At 40.3% G+C, this 22,561-nt stretch overlaps 1 protein-coding gene and 1 long non-coding RNA gene across 16 annotated transcripts in view; both read right to left on the minus strand.

Annotated features, from left to right (window-relative positions):
• KIF21A (kinesin family member 21A) overlaps positions 1-20,090 on the minus strand; it is a 148,008-nt gene extending 127,918 nt beyond the window's left edge. For 5 of the 15 annotated variants that reach the window (XM_059682566.1, XM_059682565.1, XM_059682557.1 and 2 more), the window contains exon 1: positions 19,845-20,090. In XM_059682566.1, the coding sequence (XP_059538549.1) occupies positions 19,845-19,888 (44 nt within the window). In that variant the 5' untranslated portion in view covers positions 19,889-20,090. The remainder of the gene's footprint in view (positions 1-19,844) is intronic. The other 10 variants (XM_059682559.1, XM_059682567.1, XM_059682561.1 and 7 more) reach the window with 8 other exon arrangements.
• On the minus strand, positions 11,057-15,797 carry LOC132227451 (uncharacterized). The gene is made up of 3 exons (XR_009451183.1): positions 11,898-15,797; positions 11,615-11,744; positions 11,057-11,531 (listed from the first exon to the last, which is right to left on the minus strand). It is a non-coding gene; the product is annotated as an uncharacterized LOC132227451 (long non-coding RNA).
• Positions 20,091-22,561: the final 2,471 nt, after the last annotated feature.

Genomic DNA, 22,561 nt, shown 5'->3' on the forward strand with positions numbered 1-22,561 from the left:
AAACAGTTGACCAGCTTCTAAGACAACATAATCCCCCTGATTTTTTCTAACTTCACTAAATACTTTTGTCCAATCTCATTGGGTGAATCTTTTTCTTTTATTGGCCTCTAAATTTTAGTGTCCCAGGGCTTTCTCCGCACAAGTCTTCTTTAAATGTTTTCCTTCATGGGTGACCTCATACAGTCCCATTCTTCAATCACATAAATGTTGTTGCCTCTCAAAAGTTTATCTTCAGCCCAGATATATTCCCTGTGATCCAAACTCATATATACAATACCCAACTTGACATCTTTAGTAGGATGCCCAAAAAGTATAGCAATCACAACACAAAGTAGAACTATAGATCCCCTTTCTCCAAAAAATCAAGTTCTTCTCAATGCTTAAAACTGAGTATCTACTTGATTCTTCTCTTGTCATCACATGCTTTATCAGCAAGTCCTAACAGCTCTATCTCCAAAACCTTCTGTTCACCATCTGTACTGCTATTATTTAGTCCCAGGCTCCCCCATCTCTTTTCTGGAACACAATAATAGAATTCTCAGTGGCCTCCCACCTCTGTTTTGAACTCTTATAACACAGTTCATCTTCTGTATAGCAAGCAACCAGTTATCATTTTAAGATGTAAATCAGATCATGTCATACCCCCACTTAAAGCTCCCTAAAATCCTTCCCATTGAAATGAAAGTAAAAAATTTCCATTCTAGACTAAAAGGCCCTAAATGATCTGGCTCCTGCCTACCTTTGTTTTTACCTCCATCCTACCTTTTATTTGCTATACTTGGCTGTACTGCTCTTCATACCATTCCACTAACAGGCTAGCTTATTTTCATGGCTTTTGCACTTGCTTTTGTTTAGAATGCCCTCCTCTGAGATCTTCTCATGGTTCAGGTCTCAACTGAAATGTCTCCTCCCAGCCAGAACCAATTACTCTCAAGCATATTGCTAGCTACATCTTCTCCATAGTACTTATCAACACCTAAAATTATTATTTTATGTTTACGCTCTCTATCCTTACCCAATGTTAGCTCTTTGAAAGTGAAAAATCTTATCTTGCTCACATCTATATCCTCCAGACCCTAAACACCCTTCCTGCAACATCAGTAGTCATCAAATACTTTTTGACAGGTTGATTAAAGTCTCCATAAGAATAATCAGGAGTATACTATATTTTCTCCTCTGGTGTGGAGAACCAGATCTGACATGCTTACTGATATATTGATCACTTCACAGAGAAGGACAAAGAAGAAATAAAAGTCTACCTGTGCTCTTAAATAATTAAAAATTAATTGAGGAAGACAAAAAATAACATAAACCCAAGACACTAAAGACAACTACTTACAAAGCATTGCCATATACTCTAAATTATACTTACACATGTGAACATGATAGAATTAATCAGGAAAGGCACCGTTAGGAGAGAATAATCTATGAAGTACCTATTACAATACTTTTTAGAGATAAGGAAATTGAGGCTTAGCCACCTTAAACAATTCACCCAAGGTTAAAAACTAGAAGTCAGGTTCAAACAACTCTCTTGATGTCAAAGCCCATTTTCCTCTTAGGAAATCATTTCTGCCATTTCTTTATAACCAAACCTGGATACTTTGAAAGGTCTATCTATCAAAAGTTTGGATAATCACAAACGAAGCTGTCAAGGACATCTAGAAGCTCATAAACTCTACCAATATCACATGTTCAAAGTGCCTACGGGCTTTTGGGGCTTGGAAGATAGAACAGATCATTAGTCTCCTGAGAAAAAACACAGCGTATTACCCACAGGACCTTGGGATTGATGAAGCAGATATAAGAAATAGATATGCAGTTAACAAAAGGATTTTACATTTTATTCAAACTATTCTTAGAAATGGAATATTTTAGAGAACTTTCCATGGAAGCTTCCTGACTCACTCAGATCCAAGCTGGCCATCCTGTAGGAATGTTATTAATGATGTCGGAAAAGAATATGTCTTTAATTGTGCTCACATATGTATTTATGTGTATATACTCATGTCCTTATATGAGTGAATGAGCAGTTGTCAATAAATCTTTGCAAATAACATCTGATGAAAATAGAATGAAATTTATGGACAGGGATTGTTTTTTCATAGAATGAGCATGAAAATCAGGAGAGGATGAGTATAGAGGAAAAGAATAAAAGCAAATAAACCAATAGAGCTATGTTATAGATGAGGAGATTGGAAAGATTAGGTGTCATGAGACAAATCATTAAGAACAGTTTACATTACTATCTTGGAAAATAAGGAGTCATTATTCTTTCTTTAAAAGTGGGCTAATATGATTACAATGGCTATAGTGGTAGACTATTCCAATAATATGTACATATGTGTTCACATTACATTTATAGCATATTTCATGGGACAGCTATCAGGTCCTGCAAGGACACTGAACGACTCTCCCAAATGGACTGAGTTCCTCAAGGGCAAGAGCCATATCTATTCATCTTGCATTTCCCAATGCCGAGCAAAGTGTTTGGAGAGCACTTGATTTTAGAGGGCCTCAATAACTAATAAATGGAATTGAATTAAATTGAAATATATTAAATTGATCTGAGCCAAGGTGAATTGCAATGGTCAGGGATAAGACCTACTTATTGTCCTCACAAATTCATTTTTATTTTAACTCCATTTACATAAGAGACCAAAATATCTAAAAGTTACCTATTTATGTAACTTTTGCTTTCTTTTTACACCTTGACAGCCCTTTACAAAGAGGCTATAAAGTCCTCAGCAGAAGTGTAACCCACTTTCCATGTAGAAGGACTTGAGTCATAGAGCGGTGTCACGTTATTTTCCACAGGCTTACTTTTATACCATCGCCACCCCAAAGTGAGTCAGCGAAACAGAAGAGAGCTGCACTCAGAGTCCAAAAGCACTACTTTCACCATCAACGTTCATTTTTTAAATATGCAATCATAAAAGAAAAAGTATGTAATGTGAAAATAAACATATTTGATTGTGAAAATAAACATATTTGATAGTAAAAAAAAAAAAGTACAAAGATGACGGGTTTTGAATCACGTGTTCCTGTTATTGTATTCGTTTTTCAAGTAAACAGATATTGAAAAATGTATCTGGTTCTCATCAAAATATACAGAAAACAACGCAGATATATAAGCATCTGTTTTTTAGGTATGAGGAGAGGGAATCTGATGATTGATTTTGAAGGATAGTCATAGTTATATTACTTTATTTCTACCACGGTGTTTATTAGTTTAATAGCTAATATGGGAGCGTTCTTCTGCTTGTAATAGACAGCAAGTAGCACTGTGTTAGGCATCTTGAACAGTCCACTTAATTTTCTATCACATATTTTCTAAATTGATCTGTCTTCATGGTGTTTCATTTCACTGTAAACCAATTTGTGAAGGACACTAAAAGTGTTTCTTTCACCAGTTCAATCAAGTTTGTTTTCTAAACAGGTTTAAAAAGTAATTTTTTTTCAGAATAATTTCAGTTTCAGACTTTATTGATGCCATATCACTCAGAAACTTGTTTTTCAATGCAAGTAAAACTAGTCATCTAGTCAAAGATTTCAGCAGCTACTATTGTATAAACAAGGAAGACCTAATTATTGAGTACGGTCTTATGAAAAAAAAGTCACAAATTTGTTTTTTATTTAATCATGGTAATCAATTTTAAAAATATGCAAAATGACATATGAACTACAAAAAGGACAAAATTAACCAGATGACTTTTCTAAGTTAGCGAAAAACTCAACTCTTTCAAATCTTTTAATTTCTTCATGTTGATCATGAAAATTGTGTGTGAGTGTGAGTGTGTGTGTGTTTCAGATCATTTCTGTAGTCTTGGTTAAAAACTCTGTTGGTATAAGTAGAAGTGTGCCCAGGTTAATGATACACCAAGCAATATACTTAAGAGGTTTAAGGATTAACATGTCAGTCAGCTCACCCTGCTAGGTAAGCAGTTGCAAATCAATAAGTTTTCCCATGCCCTTAAAGATACACAGGAAGGAATGTAATAACATTAGTATACATACTAACAGAGGACAAAGATTTAAAAAATGTTATTCAATGTGGTCAAGAAAGCATTATTTTCTCAATCTTGACTTTCACAACTTGTATTTATATGGACAAACCAAGACATCCATTTTATCACATAAATACAATACTGATAACTTTGGTAATATCATGGTCATATATTACCCAATATAAAATGCACTATTATCATTCTTCTTTTCAACTTTATTGAGATATACCTGGCAAATAAAATTATGTGGTATTTAAAGTGTACACTGTGATGATTTCTTATAATATACATTGTGAAAGGATTCTCCTCTCCAAGTTAATTAACAAATCCTTCACCTCACATATTTTTCTTCTTTTTTCTTTAATGAGAACATTTTAATTCCTACTCTCAGCAAATTTCAATTACACAATACTGTGTTATTAACTATATATGGTCACTATATTATTCATTAGATCCTCAAACTATGTTCCTGTTATACCTGAAAGTTTATACCCTTTTATCAATCTCTTCCTACTTCTCCCATCCACCATCTTCCCTCTTCTTCATCATTAGAGACATAAATAGTAAATTGTAAAAAGGGGCCTCAAGGGAAGACTTGAGAGAATCCTTGTTTAAAAATAAACGTTTACAAGTTAATGACTACAACAAACATTTATTGAGGACTGCTATATGTTAAGCATTATGTTGAGTGCTTTATAAATATACCAATTAATTCTCATGACAATCCTATGAGATTAGTTCTCTTTATCTTAACCTCATAGACAAATCCAAGATGGTGAAATTTTATTAAAAAAAAAAAAAAAACTCACCAAAGAAATTATCCCTACCTTGACGTGATTAGGAAAAAAGAAGTATGGTTAGTCACTGCAAGTCTTACCTAGAAGAGGGAAAATACAAATTTTAAAAAGATAGAGATAAATGGAGAGGGAAAAGGGGGTAATAGGAAGAAGGGGAGGAAGAGAAAGGGAAAACTAAAAAAGATAAAAGAATCTAACATTTCTCAAACACTTCTAAATGCGAGGCATTTACAACATTCATATAATCTTAACAATCCTATAAGATAGGTATTAACTCCATTTACAGATAAGAAAACTAAGATCCATAAAGTTTAAGAAACTGTCCTAAAATTTTGAACTCAAATCTATGTGACCCTAAAGTCCATGCTTTAATTAAAATATATATATTTCAGAGAGAAAGGGAGAGGGAGAGATAGGAACATCAATGATGAGAGAGTCATCAATGATCTGCCTCTTAGTAGGGATCAAGCCCGCAACCCAGGCATGTGCTCTGACTGGAAATTGAACCTCCAGGTTCATGATCTCCTGGTTCATGACCTCCTGGTTCATAGGTCAACACTCAACCACTGAGCCATACTGACTGGGCTATTTACATTAATATATTTTATACCATACTGTCCAGATTCATCTACTCCTTTTTTGTGCGTGTGCACCCGTATACACACGTATTTCATGTTAATCCCATATGTAAATCACAGTGTCTTGATCTCAGGTAAAATCTTTCTCAAAACATAGTGGGGTCTCCAAGCTGGCATGAATTAAGGAAGAAAGCTGGACTGAAAACTAGTCTGGCCAGAGGCCTGGATGATGTGGAAGTGAAGGGAGGTCCAGAGTAACCCAGATTTGGTCAGTGCCAACACGTGTGCAAGTGGATTCAATCTGATGGCAGCTTCCAGTTCTTTTTATTTTTTATGGATTTCATAGAGGGAGGGAGAGAGAAATAGAAACATCAGTGATAAGGATTCAAGAATCATTGATCACCTGCCTCCTACACACCCCGCACTAGGGATGGAGCCCGCAACCTAGGCATGTGCCCTGATCAAGAATTGAATCATTGCAGGGAGGGGCTGTGGGCCAATCGGGGTGGTGGGGACCCATTGTGGGTGTAGCCGGAGGCCAACCTCCCTCGGCCCCTTCCCCTGGCCAGCCCCTCCCCCTGTTGAGGTTGGGGGGGGAGGGCAACTGGGAGCAGGCCACACCTACGATTGGTTCACAGGTCAATGCTCAACCACTGAACCACACCAGCCGGGCAGCTTCCAGTTCTGAGTGGCCCACATGAGTTGAAGGAGATCCCAGTTGGAAAAATAAGGGGATAAGTTTCCTCCTCCACAGAAAAGGGACTTCCAATAATTTCACTTAAGCAAGTGGATTTGTATTCAAGATGGTGGGGCTATATATCAGGAAACCAAGACAGAAGGCAAGTGATAGGAAGTGACAGGAAAAGCTGTGATCCTAAAAGCATATGCATGTAAGTTTGAAGCAGCAAAACAAATTTCAGACTAATGGGCTGGCAAGGCAAACAACAGTGCTCTGATTTACTAGTGACTTTATTTAGGACTGACCCAGGAACTCAGAGGCAGGAAGCAGACAAAAATCTTCTATATATAAAAAAAAGCCAGCGACCGGAATGCCGAAACAACCGAAATGATCGGTGGCTATGACACCCACTGCAGCCAGTGAACTGGCCCAATTGTGGGTGTGGCCTGCTCCCAATTGCGCAGCCTATCTCAACAGGAGGAAGGGCTGGCCAGGAGGAGGGGCCGAGGGAGGTTGGCCTCCGGCTACACCCACAATGGGCCCCCACCACCCCGATTGGACCACAGCCCCTCCCTGCAGCTGGCCCCGCCTTTGATCACTCTCTCTACCCCAACAGGGGGCAGGGCCAGCTGGCCAACCACCTGCGGCCCTTCCCCCCAGCCAGCTCCGCCCCCTATCTGCCCCCACACACACCAATTGGGGGTGGGGCTGGCTGGCAAACCTCCCACGGCCCCCCAGCCCCATCTGGGGGCAAAGCTGGCTGGCACACTACCCACAGCCCCTCCCCATAGCCTGCCCCGCCCACAATCAGCCCCCCCCCCCCCAATCAGGGGTGGGGCCCACCAGCCAATCACCCGCAGCCCTTTCCCTCAGCTGGCCTGGCCCTGATCTGCCAACTGGGGTCTGGCTGGCTGGACCCCACCCGTGCACGATTTCATGCATTGGGCCTCTAGTAATGATAACAAAATGAAAGCAGCAACTATTCTTTTTTCTTATTTTTTAATTGAATCGATTGGGGTGACGTTGGTTAATGAAATTATATAGGTTTCAGGTATACAATTCTATAATACATCATCCATATATTGTATTTTGTGTTTACCACCCCAAGTCAAGTCTCCTTCCATCACCATCTGTTCCCCCTATGCCCTCTTTACTTCCTCCTACCCCTCAGTAGCAACTATTCTTTTTTTTTTAATGTGTTTTTATTGATTTTTTATAAAGAGAGGAAGGGAGAGGGAGAGAAGATAGAAACATCAATGATAGAGAAACATAGACCCGCTGCCTCCTGCACACCCCCTACTGGAGATGGAGCCCACAACCCAGGCATATGCCCTGACCAGGAATCAAACCTCTTGGTGCATGGGACGATGCTCAATCCACTGAGCCACACTGGCTGGACGCAACTATAAAACATTTACTAATGCTAGTACTATGATAAGGGTTTATGTACATTATCTTAATTTCACAACAAACATCTGAGGTAGGTATCTTTTTCTCTAGTTGAGCCCCCTGTAAACTTTGAGTTTAAAAGTATTTTCATGCATAATGATCTAATAAAGGGAATGAGAATTCTAAAACATGGTTGGAGATGTTTACACCAGTGTTGACTGATTTGTATTGATTCATCCTTACTAATATCCAGTCGCTGCTTCAAACAACAGTATGTGTTGTGATTGCAAAGGTTACATTAAAACAGCAGCAAAGCTCCCAAGTCCATCCAGGGATCAAACTCATAATCTTGGCTTTATTATTAAGCATCATACTGGACTTAAAAATCACCAATACCCACAGCACTCAATACCACATAATCTCTTTATGCCTATTTTAAAATAGAATAAGGTAGAATCCTAACATTGAAATATATAAAATGAGACCACACAATTGATGTCAAAACATGCTCAAATTTAGATTTGTGAAATCATCAAGTCTGGGTTACTCTATGTTGAGAACTGCAGTCATAGAACACTTGAAGAAGAGAAATGAAAAGTTATGTCGAGTGATACCAAGTTAATACAAAATTCAGAATCAAAGATAACTAAAGAAACCCTATACTCAAAAACAAGAACCAAATCTGCTACAAGGGTAACACAAGGTCCAGTTACACTTATGAAACAAAACAGATAAGAACATAATCAAGGACAGAGAGAATGTGTTGTCAATTTAAGGCCAAGTTGGCCAACTAAAATTCAAAAGCATCATTTGTACTGCCTAAATGGAGACCTGAAAATGTCACAGATGTCACATTTGGATTAAGGAACCTTAAATGGGAGGTCAAATAATGAGGAATGAAATCTGTACTCTCATGTTTAATCAATCAGCAGTTGACAACTTCCATTTTAGGACAGAACAGAAGCAGACTGGGTGGCCAATAGGCCGCTCAAACAAAAATATTTTGTGTTGAACTGAGGTGAACACAAATAAATGTCTTAGAAATGCACTGATTTTCTTTATTTTAAAATATATTTTATTGATTTTTTTATAGAGTGGAAGGGAGAGGGATAGAGAGTTAGAAACATCGATGAGAGAGAAACATCGATCAGCTGCCTCCTGCACACTCCCTACTGGGGATGTGCCCACAACCAAGGTACATGCCCTTGACCGGAATCGAACTTGGGACGCTTGAGTCCTCAGGCTGATGCTCTATCCACTGAGCCAAACCGGTTAGGGCAGAAATGCACTGATTTTCAAGGAACGTGGCATGGTTATGAACCTGTGTTTGGTTTACCACCAGTAGCTTAAGACTAATGTGCTGAGCAAATGTGTGTATTCTCTTAACACATTATATCTTGCTATATATCTAGCTTAATGTTATGGTACTGAAGATGCTGAAACATTTAATCATATATTCTGGTGAATGGCACTCTCCTCCCCCTTCTGATCAATATACACCACATCATAATGAATAACTACGCTTGACTCTTTCCCAAGGTTTCTTGTTCCAGCTTGCTGAGAGCAAAAAAGCTCTTATTTAGAGACTTCAGTTCCGGGAAATAGTCATTTGTAGAGTCTGCGCTCATCAGTGGAAATGAAAACATTACCAAGAATCATAGGACACAGCACAGCTCTTAGAAAAATGAAGTTAATGTCCTTATTAGACAATAAAGGCTTGTCGATTAAATTCGTTTGATATATGGAATTTAATATATATTGAATTGAATTATTCAAGTAAAGCAGATAATGTATATTTAACATGTTATTCAAAAATGCCCTTCTATATTGAAAACCTTTTTGAAGAAATAATGACAGAAAACTTCCCCTACCTGGTGAAAGAAATGGACTTACAAGTCCAGGAAGCGCAGAGAACCCCAAACAAAAGGAATCCAAAGAGGACCACACAAAGACACATCATAATTAAAATGCCAAGAGCAAAAGATAAAGAGAGAATCTTAAAAGCAGCAAGAGAAAGACAGTCAGCTACCTACAAGGGAGTACCCATACAACTGTCAGCTGATTTCTCAACAGAAACCATGCAGGCCAGAAGAGAGTGGCAAGAAATATTCAAAGTGATGAATAGCAAGAACCTGCAACCAAGATTACTTTATCCAGCAAAGCTATCATTCAGAATTTAAGGTCAGATAAAGAGCTTCACGGATAAGAAAAAGCTAAAGGAGTTCATCACCACCAAACCAGCATTATATGAAATGCTGAAAGGTATTCTTTAAGAAGAGGAAGAAGAAAAAGGAACTCTTACCATTTGCCACAGCATGGATGGAACTGGAGAGTGGATAAATACCACAGGATCTCACTCATTTGTGGAATATAATGAACAACATAAACTGATGAACAAGGACTGATCCAGAGACGGAGAGGCATTGATTGGACTGTCAGGCCTTGGAGGGAAGGTAGGGGAGGGTAGGGGTAAGGGGGAAAGATCAACCAAAGGACTTATATGCAAGCATATAGGCCTAACCAATGGACACGGACAACGGGGGGGGGGGGGGGGGAGTGAGGGCATGAGCGGGGGGAGGGGGGTAGAGGATAACGTGGGGACAAGGACACATATGTAATATCTTAATCAATAAAAAATATATTTAAAAGATGCCCTTCTTTAATATAAAGACATAGAAAAGTTCATACACTATACTCTAAAGCAAGCATGTCAAACTCGCATCTGATGGGCTGCATGCAGCACGCGGCCCACTGGCTACGAGTTTGATATGCTTGCTCTAAACTGTAAATATCAGGCTATAAAAGTGTATCCAGATTATAACAATTTTAAAAATGTAGATATGCGTTGAAACAGATATATAGTAATTATATCATGGTGATGAACTATGATATTTTTCTCATCTTTTCCTGGGTACTTTTACTAATCTGATTACATTATTTCAATAGTAGAAAATAAATCAAATAAAAATAAAATGAAATTAAAAGCTGATTTTGAAACCAGGCTTGAAAGATATATTTCCTGCTTCTAAGTATCAATCTTCTTTTAAAATGCTTTCAGCTAAGTCTTCCCTTAGCGCCACCAATGAATACTACAGGCACATTGCCCCATTAGCTCCAGGTGCTAGAAGACAGTTTTTATAAAAAATGTAAATTTATTTTTCAATCCAATGTTACTATTATTTCTAGTATTTTTACTCAGTTTACTCCTTGCAGCTCTCTTTAATCTATAGCCTGGTTTAGTGTATTATTGCCATACTTGATGAGAGGAAGCAAGGAAAGCATTAGCAACATTTTCAAAAATCTGGTGCAAGCCAATTCAGAAGGAAAATTCACATTTTTATTAACCAATTTAATCACCTTCCTCTTACAACAGGTTAAGCCATTAGTGGGAAATATAACTCAATCCTATTGTTAATCTCACAAAGTATAAGGTAGTAACTTTACTAAACACTAAAAACCATAACAACTGAAAGTCTTTGTGGAAAGAGAAAGGTAGGAATAAAAATAGCGGATTTTACTAAATTATAAAAGAAGGAATTTGGTAAGATAGAGCAACAAGGCATGTGATTTACATATTGAAAAAAAAGCAGAGGAGACTAGAAAAGGTAAGGTTTTTTAAAAGTATTTATACACATTTTTGTTTCATTCATAGTGATGCAAGTAATAGACACTCAAAAACAAAAAAATACAAACAGCTACAAGCACTTTGCAAATTCAAGTTATGGGTTACATATTAGAGAATGACTAATCCAATTGCTAGAGTTTGGAATATAACCAACATGCCCATTCCTGGTTATCTCAAACTCATCTCTAATAATATTACTGCCTATGTTTGTGTAAAAACTGTTTTCCAAATGCTTTCACATGGTTATTTCTTTTAATCCTTTCCAAAGTCCACTGAGGTTAAGTGGATAACTCCTACTCAAAGTTTATCATTGGTAAGAGTCCAGACCAAAAAAGTTTTTTAACCATCCAATGTTCATTCAATCATGCACCTCCCATTGCTTTAATGCCTCCAACTTCTGTGATTCCAGGGCACAGTGGACATTCAACAATTATGTGATAAACAAAAAAAAATTGTCTAAAAATAAGTAAATAAAATTAGAATACAATTGAGGGTAGAAATGCCCTGTGCCTCATTAGTACACCATGTGATCAACATACCGCATCGTAATGAATAACTACAGCTTGACCCTCTCCAAGGTTTCTTGTTCCTGCTTGCTGAAAGAAAAAGTCTCTTCTTTAGAACTCCAAACTGACTGTGCAGCTGTGTCAAAGAATGTGAATATCTACTCTGAAAAAATATATAATTTATCATATTTAGAGAACTGATATTGTCGTGCCTAAGGGACAGACACAGCTTCCCAAAGTTGAGAATAATTTCAAAAACTAAAATGTTACTATACACTAAGCGATCCAAAGAGTAGGGGATAAACCTTGAGCTGACCTTGTTTCAGTCCCTGGGCACATGCTGCCCACCTCTCCACAACCAAGTGTGACTTTTTTTTTCTTTCTTGCTCTTACTGAAGAAGCACATGGAGGACAGTTACACAAATTAAATGATCCTGGGATTAAATCCTGAATGACCTCCATTCCAAACTAGATTTACAGATATCAGCTTGTTTCGATTCAATAACCCCAATGCCCTTCAAATATTCTATTGTAATAATGCTGTGAATACTGTTAGCATCTTCTACAAAAAATGAACAACAACAAAAAAGCATTAAATGTTCTCTGAGTTTGGGGAACATTTTAAGCCAAACAGTGAAAACCACTACATTGTGTGTACCCCTCCCATTGGGATTTTAGAGAGAGTGGAAGAAGAATCATACAAAGAAGACCAATCCCATCAAAAGGCAGAAATGTCCCTGCGTGGGAGCAGTCTAGAAAGATTTTGTGAAGAGGTGAGATTTAGGATATTTTTTTGGATGATGGGTCTCCATTATGATCAAATTGTGTTTTATTCTTTATTTCCTTTTAAAATAAGGATGGGAAGGGCTGATATATTATTTAGAAGTTTAGAACCATCTATCTAGTTAAGTAATACTCAAAAGGGGTCTTTTTAAACCACTCAGATTTCTACCTCAGTCTCCAATTCCAGATCCCAATAAATACAACTCACCTCACCCCATCTGACCTCTACCTCAACCCCACCCTCCAGCCACCTCCTTTGTAGTGCGGCTGCCATTTTTGCTGCAATGTGGTACAATCCTCAAGTCTACAGGAGGAGAGGGAAAGTTGTAAGAATCGAGGTGAGGGGAGGAGGAGAGGCCACACATTCCAGGCTGAGCATTTACAAAATCCTGCTGTTTACCAGTACATATTTATCATTATTTCAAAATTAGACTGCTCCCACATTGTCCTTCTGTAGCTGCTGTTAGAGCATCCATGTGTTACATGCCAATGTTGAAAACTGTCTATATTATGTTTATTACTCAGTTTTGGCAATTTCTTCACATTTGAATATACCAGGAATATAAAGTTGGATAGCTACTCCAGGGTCCCCTGCTCACTAGAATCACTGGTCTAGTTTCTAGAAGCCAAAATAATGGGCACTGAGATGGAAGAACTCACCAAAATGTCAAAATGAACTTTTATAGGGAGGGCTTAAGGGATTAAAACTGCAGTTTTTTAAGTTTATTTTATTTCTGGGATGTCTGCCAGCGAAATCCACAGCACAAAGAAGACTTGAGCTGCTAGTTGTGGGTCCTCAAGCAATTCTCTCAACTTGTCTGGGCCGCTATTGCCTCAACTGCCTTAAAAAAAAAAAAAGTTTCAACCAGCTGGCCCCATCAAGGTCCCCTTCAAGTTTTAAAATCAATTTTGTCAATAATTATAGAAGTACTAAAAATTATGTTCTATATATAAAATGGCTAATAATTTCAAAAGAAACGAAGGACAAAGGAACCTCAGATATAATTCTTAAACATTCAGAAAGACTACATAATAATTGTGAGGTATCATGAAAATTACCCCTTTGGCTTAGCTGTCATTTGCTTCAAATAAAGCCTCAGCCAGAGGAAAACTATTTTAACACTCTGAGAAGATTAAATAGTTAATCCACTGGGAAACCATGTTGAAACAAAGAATTCACAAATCCGCTTCCCAGAGACAAGCATTGAAAATAGCAAACATTTTTTTTTTATTTTGCGTAAAATTATTCTAATGATATACTGCATACAAATACTTTCTATTATTTGGCAGGCGTTTTCATTGTTGTGTTTTTTCTTCCTGATCTAAAACTCAGATAAAGGTCATGTCTAATGTTGACAGAAAACAACCATTTATAAGTCAGAGTCTCACAGGTGAGTTATAACTTGTCTTGGGGGAAAACATCCATAATAATGAAAATTCCAAGTCCCCTTCTTTGAGGAGAAATTGACGTGAATTGGAAGATTAGGCAGATTATGGAATTAACTGCCAAGATAATTTCTGCTTCCATGGCTTCACTAAACCGGAATTTCTAGTGCATCATTCACTACCCCATAATCATGCATCAAAATATTAACCAATTAGCAGGAAAGAGGTAAGAGCTCAAGGGGTAGTGATAATTAGACATGAAATCTGAACTTCTAAGGAGTTCAAAACAAACAGGTCTATCATACTCCACAAACTTAATACACCTGAAGAAAACGTATCAACTCATTTGGTAAATAAAATAATTTCATTGTTTTTCAGCTCACATCATCCGCTAGTTTTTACTCCTCTCTTTCCTTTACTTCCTGATCCAAAAGTAAATAAATACAAGTAGGGCATGTATCTTATATCAAGTGGGACATGATATAAATAAAATCCTACTGCATAAGCTTTGGAGTTCAATTTTTATGTGAAATATGTTTGGAAGCAGGACACCCTTTCATTCTTAACGCACTGTTCTTGAGAAACGTATGAACTAATATACGCTATTGAAAAAATAAGGGAGAAATAAAAACTAAACTGCAACAATTGTTGTTCATGTCTAGTTGGTGCTGCTGACTATATTTTGTTAGTGCCAACATAGTCTGTGCATTGGAAAAGCTTCATATTGGCTAGGGCTAAGCTCCATCAGGCAGGCATCATGCTGTAACGTGTGTGTATCCTCAGTGGTAGGAAAGCATCAACATCCAACACATAGTAGGCACTTTATAAATATTTGTTGCATTAAGGAAGGAATAAACAAATGACCAAACACCAGATAACCCATCTATTTCTATAAAGTAAATATTTCTGAGAGCCTTGCTTAGCTACCTCCACATTTTCTAAGCGTTAAATTGTTTCAGATAATTTTCCCCAGATGTATATTCGTGTGTCAGCTTGAAAGATCTTTATTACATTGAAATTAGTATGTGAAATGTCTCGAAAACATGTGGAAATATGTTTAGAAATACAGAAATAGATATCAGAAACCTGAGTTTGAGTGCCAGTTCTCATACACAGCAGCTGAGAAATCTTAAAGGGGTTGCCAGTGTGCCTGGGACTCATTTTATTCATCTGTATAATAGTTTATTCATCTGTCCAGCCTACCTCATAGGGTCTTTATGTAGATTAAATAAAATATAATACATTTATATTATAACCAGGATGAAACAAAGAGACCGCAAAAGCCTAAGTGTTTCCTATTAATAACCAGAGCACCCAGAGCAAACATATTGTTGGAAAAGTCAAGATTGAAATGGTAAAATAGTGCCTTCCTGTCAATAGGGAGGCACCATTTGTGTCAACAGTACGACTAACAACAACAAAAATCACATATTTAATAGACTGAATATGGAAAGTTTGTGCAACCCTTAATGCCATTACATGGCCACCTCAGCATGAGGAAAGAGAAGAGTTCAGGGAGTTCACTTTGCAAATCAGTGCCAGGGACAGGCCTAGTAACAAAGCTTTGACTGTCCAATGAGCCCTCAAGCCTGCTGAGCAATGCTACTTCTTAAAAAGTGCTCCAGTAAGGTGAAACACAGTAAATTAGACAACATCCAAACTCACTGCCAAGGGTATGTACTGTTCTCTGCCAAAGCCAAGCCAAGAAATTTTAGCTCAAATCCACACAGGCCAATGATTTTCAACCTTTTTCATCTTGTGACACATGTAGTGATTACTACAATTCTGCAGCACAACAAAAAAATATATGTTTTGCCAATCTGACCAAAAAAAAACACAACAGGTATAATTTTTATTCATTCACATTGGATGGCTTGTGTTGGTTGCTGTCATTTTTTAATTTGACAATTTAAGGGAAAAGAGGTCAGTGCCCCTGACTAAATAGGAATTGCATGTTTTAACAATTCTTGCAGCACACTAGTTGAAAATCACTGACATATTGTCTATTAACAATGATGTGAAAACATGATAGTTCTGTGTCTCCATTTTCTTTTCTTTTTTTTAAAATATATTTTATTGATTTTTCACAGAGAGGAAGGGAGAGAGACAGAGTTAGAAACACCGATGAGAGAGAAACATCGATCAGCTGCCTCCTGCACATCTCCTACCAGGGATTTGCCCGCAACCCAGGTACATGCCCCCGACCGGAATCGAACCCGGGACCCTTCAGTCCACAGGCCGACGCTCCATCCACTGAGCCAAACCGGTTTTGGCTGTGTGTCTCCATTTTCATTCAGCTCTTGATATCTTTTGCGAGCTAAAGTTCTTGTAAAGGAAAAAAGTTTCAAATGTTATGTTAGCATTACAACAAGGAAAGGACAAGGACACGCCATCTCATGATGTCTTAGATTTAGAATCAGCTACCGTATGGAGCCCATAGTTAGTAACTTTCTACACTAACTTTTCTGCACTGGGAGGAAAAAAATGTTGCTAATAAATCAAATCCTGTGTGTGTGTGTGTATGTGTGTGTATCCACTCTAAAAACAGGCGCCTAATATTTTGGTATTTTCTTGATCTTAGTCTATGATAGGATGGCTTGAACAGTTTTATTCTATATTTATTCACCTTGTTTAAATTATAGAGCAGCACTATCCAATAGAAATATAATGTGAACAACACTACATTTGATTTTAAAATTTCTGGTAGCCACATTTTTAAAAAGCAAAATAAAAAAAGATGAAATTAATTTTAACAATATTTTTCAAAATATATTTTATTGAGTTTAGAGAGAGGAAGGGAGAGGGACAGAAAGATAGAAACATCTATGAGAGAGAAACATCAATCAGCTGCCTCCTGCATGCCCCCTACTGGGGATCAAGCCCAAAATCCAGGCATGTGCCCTACCCATGACCTCCTGGTTCATGGGCTGATGCTCAACCAACTGAGCAACACCAGTCGGCCTTAGGAATATTTTATTTAACTCCATATATTAAAATATTATCATTCTAATATGTAATCAATACAAAGATTATTGATATATTTACATTCTTTTCATACTTTTTCATAAGTCTTTGCAATCCAATGCATATATTACACTTACATACATGTCAATTAGCACACTAACTATTCATCAGAAATACTACATCAGTTTTTAGATTTCATCAACTTGACAGTCAAAAAGTAGATCCACATACCAAGTTGTTCCAAGCATACATAAAATATTTCCAAAAACTAAATCAAGGACCAACTTTTAGAATCCTTTAGAATTTAGTTCCTCAGTAGCATTAATCACACTTTAAGGGCTCATCAGCAACATGAGGTGCCAGCTGTCACCTGAATCCACATCTACCACAATGAAAGATACCTTGCAGAACACCTCGGATATACTCTGTCAAAAGGTATTTTCAGATATTGAATTTAAAATGTTCTCCCTAAATGAGAAACACTCTGTTCACCTTCTGTTCCCCAAAGCTTTATATGACCCATGCGCTTATTCTGAGAAACCTAAAATAGAGTCATTCGCTTTGGCATACTGGTAAGTCTCTCCATCTAATAAAACACAAGACTCTCTAGGACATTTTTGTTTACTTACACAGGTAGAGTCAACTCTACTTATTACCTGTTATTACATTATACATTGAAGGGGGAAAGCAGGTTAAATGCCCTGCTGGTGTGGGTCCATTTGTTGATTTATTTACCCTGCTGGGGAAGCTTATCACAAACCGGAGGTAGGCTAGGAGGACACTGGAAAGATCAAAGACTTGGAAGAAATATTTTAGCCTTAAGTTCAGGTCCTCTCTTTCTGATCTCTATCTTTTCTAGCAGCATCTAGGTATGCATAACCTGTGAGAGCCATTCATTTGTAGTTGAACTAGTACAGAACCAGGAAGAGGTAACTGACCTTATGCTAAGTAAAGCTTTGCAAAGCATGTCTTTGCCTCTCACCTCTGTAGGCTTAATGGTTAACCATTCGGGCCAGATAGAGTCAAGCTGTCTGGGTTGGAACTCTTGTTCTGCCACTTGCTCTCAGGTTACTTAATCTTTCTGCGTCTCATCTGTAAAATGGCTATAATAATAACAGGTCTGGACCTAAGTCAAAGATTATTATGAGGAATAAATGAGATTTCACAGGATATAAAACATCGGAACACACAGCACTGATCCTAGAACATGGAATGTGTCCAACAATTATTGCTATTTTTAGCTCTGAAGCCTTGATAATAGAGATGGGAATATATGCTGAATAAATATTTGTTGTAAATAAAAATATATGGCCAAGCACTTTATTAATACCAAAGTGCTATATAAGCTATTTCGATTCTATGCAAAATAAGTTTAGAGAGTGGATCTATTCAATGTATTTAATGAAGAAAAAAACCCACAAATCTTCACAATGTGGCTTACGAAATTGCTAATGTTTTATAAAGCCTTTACCAACAATCAGAACCACGTTTATTCACTTGCAAAATGCTATTATGCATGTCAAAACCACTTCAGGGTGACCCATGGCTCTGCTCACCTCCACTGCAAAGCAGCATCCGATTTAATAGGATGGCCAATACATGGCCCCATGATGGTTCTAGAGAATTCACAGATAAAAATCTTAAATCTGTAACAATGGCTTCTCTCCCAGCCAAATTTTATGTTTCCATTACTTATTTTATGCTCCTTCGTCATGTTGCTTGACCAGATCAGCTAACTAAGTAAATTATCTTTCCCTGTCTTTTCCCTTTCCCTTCCTCTGCCAGGGTACCATCACCAGTAAGTATTAAAAGACCCAAAGAGACATAGTAGCAGTAAATAGGAGAAACAAACTAATCCAACAATTGGATAAGTAGGTGTAGAATAACCACCAAGGCCAAATTCAAACTTCAAAAGCTTTATAACAGGTGATTCTAAGTCATAAAACTGTCACTTCCATGGGTGGTCATTTCCTGGTCTTTAAAGGGCATGTAAAAAGATCTTTAAAATTCATTTTAGTCTTTAAGTTGCTTAAAGATACAATATATATATAAAACTACCATTTCTATGCCTAACCAAGATTTGTCACTAAAATAACTTAGAAATGCAGACATGACAGGGTTTGCAAAATGGCTTTCCAGAAAGACCACAGAGGGGAGGATTTTAAAGTATAATTTCTCGGAAAACAGGTTATTTTTATAATCCTGAAAGTACCCATAAAGAGAAGTGGATTCACAGTAGCAGTCTATCCGAGCTGTGTAAGCAACGCACTTACTCCACCATGAATGCTTCATTAATATTTCAGGGATGATGTTGCAATTTTCCATGAGCAACTGTCAGGGCTCTGCTTCTTGACACGTATCAAAACGGTCTAAATTACATTCAACACTCGTGTGTCTGTCATTGACCAAAATGCAGCTCTGAGGCGTCCCGTGTTTCCAAACTCGCACCCAGGCATGTCTAATGTCATTCTGCATCCACCCTGCTCAACCTTGGGATGCATCCTAAACCCTTCCACTTGCTGAAGGGTTTCCTTCCTTCTGCGGACCTACCCGCCCCCCCCCCCCGCACCCCCGGTGATTTTTATCTTAAAAATAATTCCCATTCCAATGCCTTGGAGGCCAGATGTGTCTCCTACACGCACACGCTCGTGCCATTATCCACTTCGCAGTGATGCTTAAGGCGGCTCCCATTTGCAGAGACATCCCCAAGCTGCTGGTGGAAACGCTGTCAGTCCGATGCTTTGTCTCCTGCCTCAGGAGGCCAGGGTTGCATGGACACGTTGACAGACGCTCTCGAAATAAATTTTTTAAAAGCACCCAGCCCAGCAGAGAGGGTGCTCCTGCAGGCAAAGCCCCACGGGCCATCGATCGCCCCGGGCGGGTGCGAGACCCGGCGGAGTCAGCGCCCCCGGGGACCTGGCGCCGCGCAGCCGCCAGCCACCTGCAAACGCCGACGGCGTGGGGACCGCCGGGGTCTCCCCGCTAGCGTCCGGCCGTGCGTGCCAAGCCGGCGGGGACCCGCTGCCTCAGTTTCCCCCGCCGGGGCGCCCCTCAGGTGCCCGCAACCCCAGCAGGTCCCGGCCGCGCCCGCAGCCCGCAGCCCTCCCGCCGCCGCCGCGTCCGTCCTCACCTGACAGCCACCCGCACCGAGCTCTCGTCCGGGGCGCCCCACATGCTGGCGGCGGGCGACAGCCGGGCCCCGGGGCCTCGGCACCGCGGAGCGGAGGCGCTGCCCGAGGCGCTGGGGCGCTGGGCGCAGGGGCTGGAGCGGCAGGGCGGCCGGCTCACCTCCGCCGCGCTCCAGCCATGTTGGCGACTGAATGGAAAGGTGGCGGCGGCGCTGGGGCGGGCGCGGAGGGGAGGTGATTCAGCGGCCGGGCGCCCGCCCCCTCCCCCGCTCACCCCCCGGGATCTGGGGCGGGGACACGGCGCGCTTGAATGGCGAGCGCGGCGGCGGAGCCTGCAGGCCGCCCGCGGCCTCCAGACGGCGGTGTGCGCGCGCCCTGCCCCCGCGGACGCGGCCTGCGGGGGCCCGGCGCCCTCCCGCCGCCCGGGCGATCGGGGCTGGTGGCCCGCACGGCGTCAGCGGCGGCCGGCCCCTCGGCGCCCGCCCCCGGCCCTCGGCTGGCACTGCCTGGCGCTGCTGGGCGGGAGGCGCGGGGGAGGGTGCCCGGCCGCCGCTGCCCGCGCCCCGGGGCCACCAGCCTGCGCGCCCTTCCAGGCTCTGCGGGGAGAACGCAGCAGCGGCGCTCGCCCCGTGGCCCGAGTCTTTGCTAAAAGCAAAGCTCGTTCACCAACGGAACGCGGGGAATCAGCCATCCGCGCGGCTGTTCGTTCGGCTTTGTTTCCACCCTTGGCCTTATCGTCCCCTCTCCGGCCTGGACTTTGACCCCCTCTCCCCGCCCCCGCCGAATGCCCGCCCTCCCGGGAATCGGTCACTCGGGCTAAACTGGCTCCCGCTTTGGCCACTGTCTCTGGGCAGCTGGCCTGTGCCGCAGCGCCCATGTGCCAGCCGTGGTGGGATGTGGGAATGATGGGCTCTTGAGACTCTGACTGCGTTTCTGTTCTATCACTTGCGCCCTGGTGAGTGAACTGCACCCTGGTACTGCCAAGTGTTCCCAGAACTGAATATCCAAACTGACTTTCTTTCCTTCTGGCCTTCGAAAGCTCCTCCCAAACCCAGGGTTCTATCCACATTGACCCATTGTGGGTTCTGCTTTTGACTATTGTGCTCCCACATGCCTTCGGATAGCTCTGGGGAAACGGCCCTGTATTAGTACCTTTTGTGAACTGTCCATACAGTTCTCTACATAGACATGCGGGGACACACAAAACAGGACAGATTAGATGTCACCATCCAAACAAAGGCACTATGCCTGGTACCTACAATCGAAAATCGCACACCTAATATCCTACCCAGCAGAGATACGGCAGCATACTCAGGGACAAAGGAGAAGTGTTTTCTTAAGTGAATGTCCACGTGATGTATAATTATAGGTAGGTTTAAACTTTCTCTGTCCCTTCACTTTGATACCCCTGAGTCTTAACGTATAACATAACTGGGAAGTAGAGAGAGCAGTGATGGTGAGTATCCGTCTGCTGAACAAATTGGTAGCGAAGTTCTCCTCTGGCTGCCTTTTTGTATTTATCTATCAACAAATTCCAGCCCGTTTCCTCCTGCCCTGGTAGTCCGACAGCTGGGTGGATCTGGACTGGCCACCTTGCTTCTTGGAATGATAAAAACTGCAACAAAGGTAAGTAAAGCCGAGCAAATTTAGCAAGAAAATGAAAGAGAGATTTGTATAATTTAAGAACTTTCTTTTTAAAAATACCTCATTTCAAATAGCACTAGTACATAAATATCTCAGTAGGAGCCCTTACGAACACAAATGCCGCCAGGAGCCTGACTGGTAACTTTAGTGAGTGGAGCAGGAGGGTGAGGACCAAAGTGGAACAGAAAACACAGGCCCCTTCTGCAGGTGGCCACCCCCAGCTCTGACTGCTGGGATGCAGGCCCGTTGTTGCCAAGCTTTTGTTTGCTTGCGTGTTTGTTACTTCTCAGGAGATAGAGAAAAATCAGACCTTTATGTGAAAACTCCTTCGATTTTTTAAATAAACATCAATAACTAATTCAGCACCATATTTATATACCAGGCAAACCAATCAAAATATGTCTGGGGCCCACTTCAGTCCCAAGACATCAGGCTGGAACTTCTGACCAAAACATTGGCACCACTACAGCTGTGTCTTTGAGTACATTACACATAGGTTCAGGAAGAGGAAGTATAAAAATGAAAATTCCCATTGATGACCGAGCCAGTAATTTTCTTCCAAATTTCAAACTTTGTAAATTAATTATCTATTTTTGTATTTACTTTAGATTCCTTTATAGCTGCTATAATTCTTTTCCTTATGGTTCATCTAATAAGTATCTGAAATTGAAAGAAACTCCAAGGGAAAACCTCTTACCACAAGAGGGGTTTAAATCCGATTTCAATTATTCACTCAATATTTCATAAGCAACTGCCATATGCAGACAGTGCTGCACACTGTGGTGATATGAAGAGGATTAAGACTGTCGGTGTCAGCCCGGCCAGGGTGGCTCACTAGTTGAGCATTGACCTATGCAGTTAGATTCCTGGTCAGGCACATGCCTGGTTGCAGGCTCAACCCCCAGTGTAGGAGGCAGCTGATTAATGATTCTCTCTCATCATTGATGATCTCTCTCTCTCTCCCTTTCTTTCTGAAATCAATAAAAATATATATATATTTTTAAAAAGTCTGTCAGTGTCTACAAGGTGATTTCAGTCTAGTTGAGGGAGAAATTTTTGAAAATCTATAGTTGCA

The sequence above is a fragment of the Myotis daubentonii genome, chromosome 2 (genome assembly GCF_963259705.1).
Source record: "Myotis daubentonii chromosome 2, mMyoDau2.1, whole genome shotgun sequence".
Classification (NCBI taxonomy): domain Eukaryota; kingdom Metazoa; phylum Chordata; class Mammalia; order Chiroptera; family Vespertilionidae; genus Myotis; species Myotis daubentonii.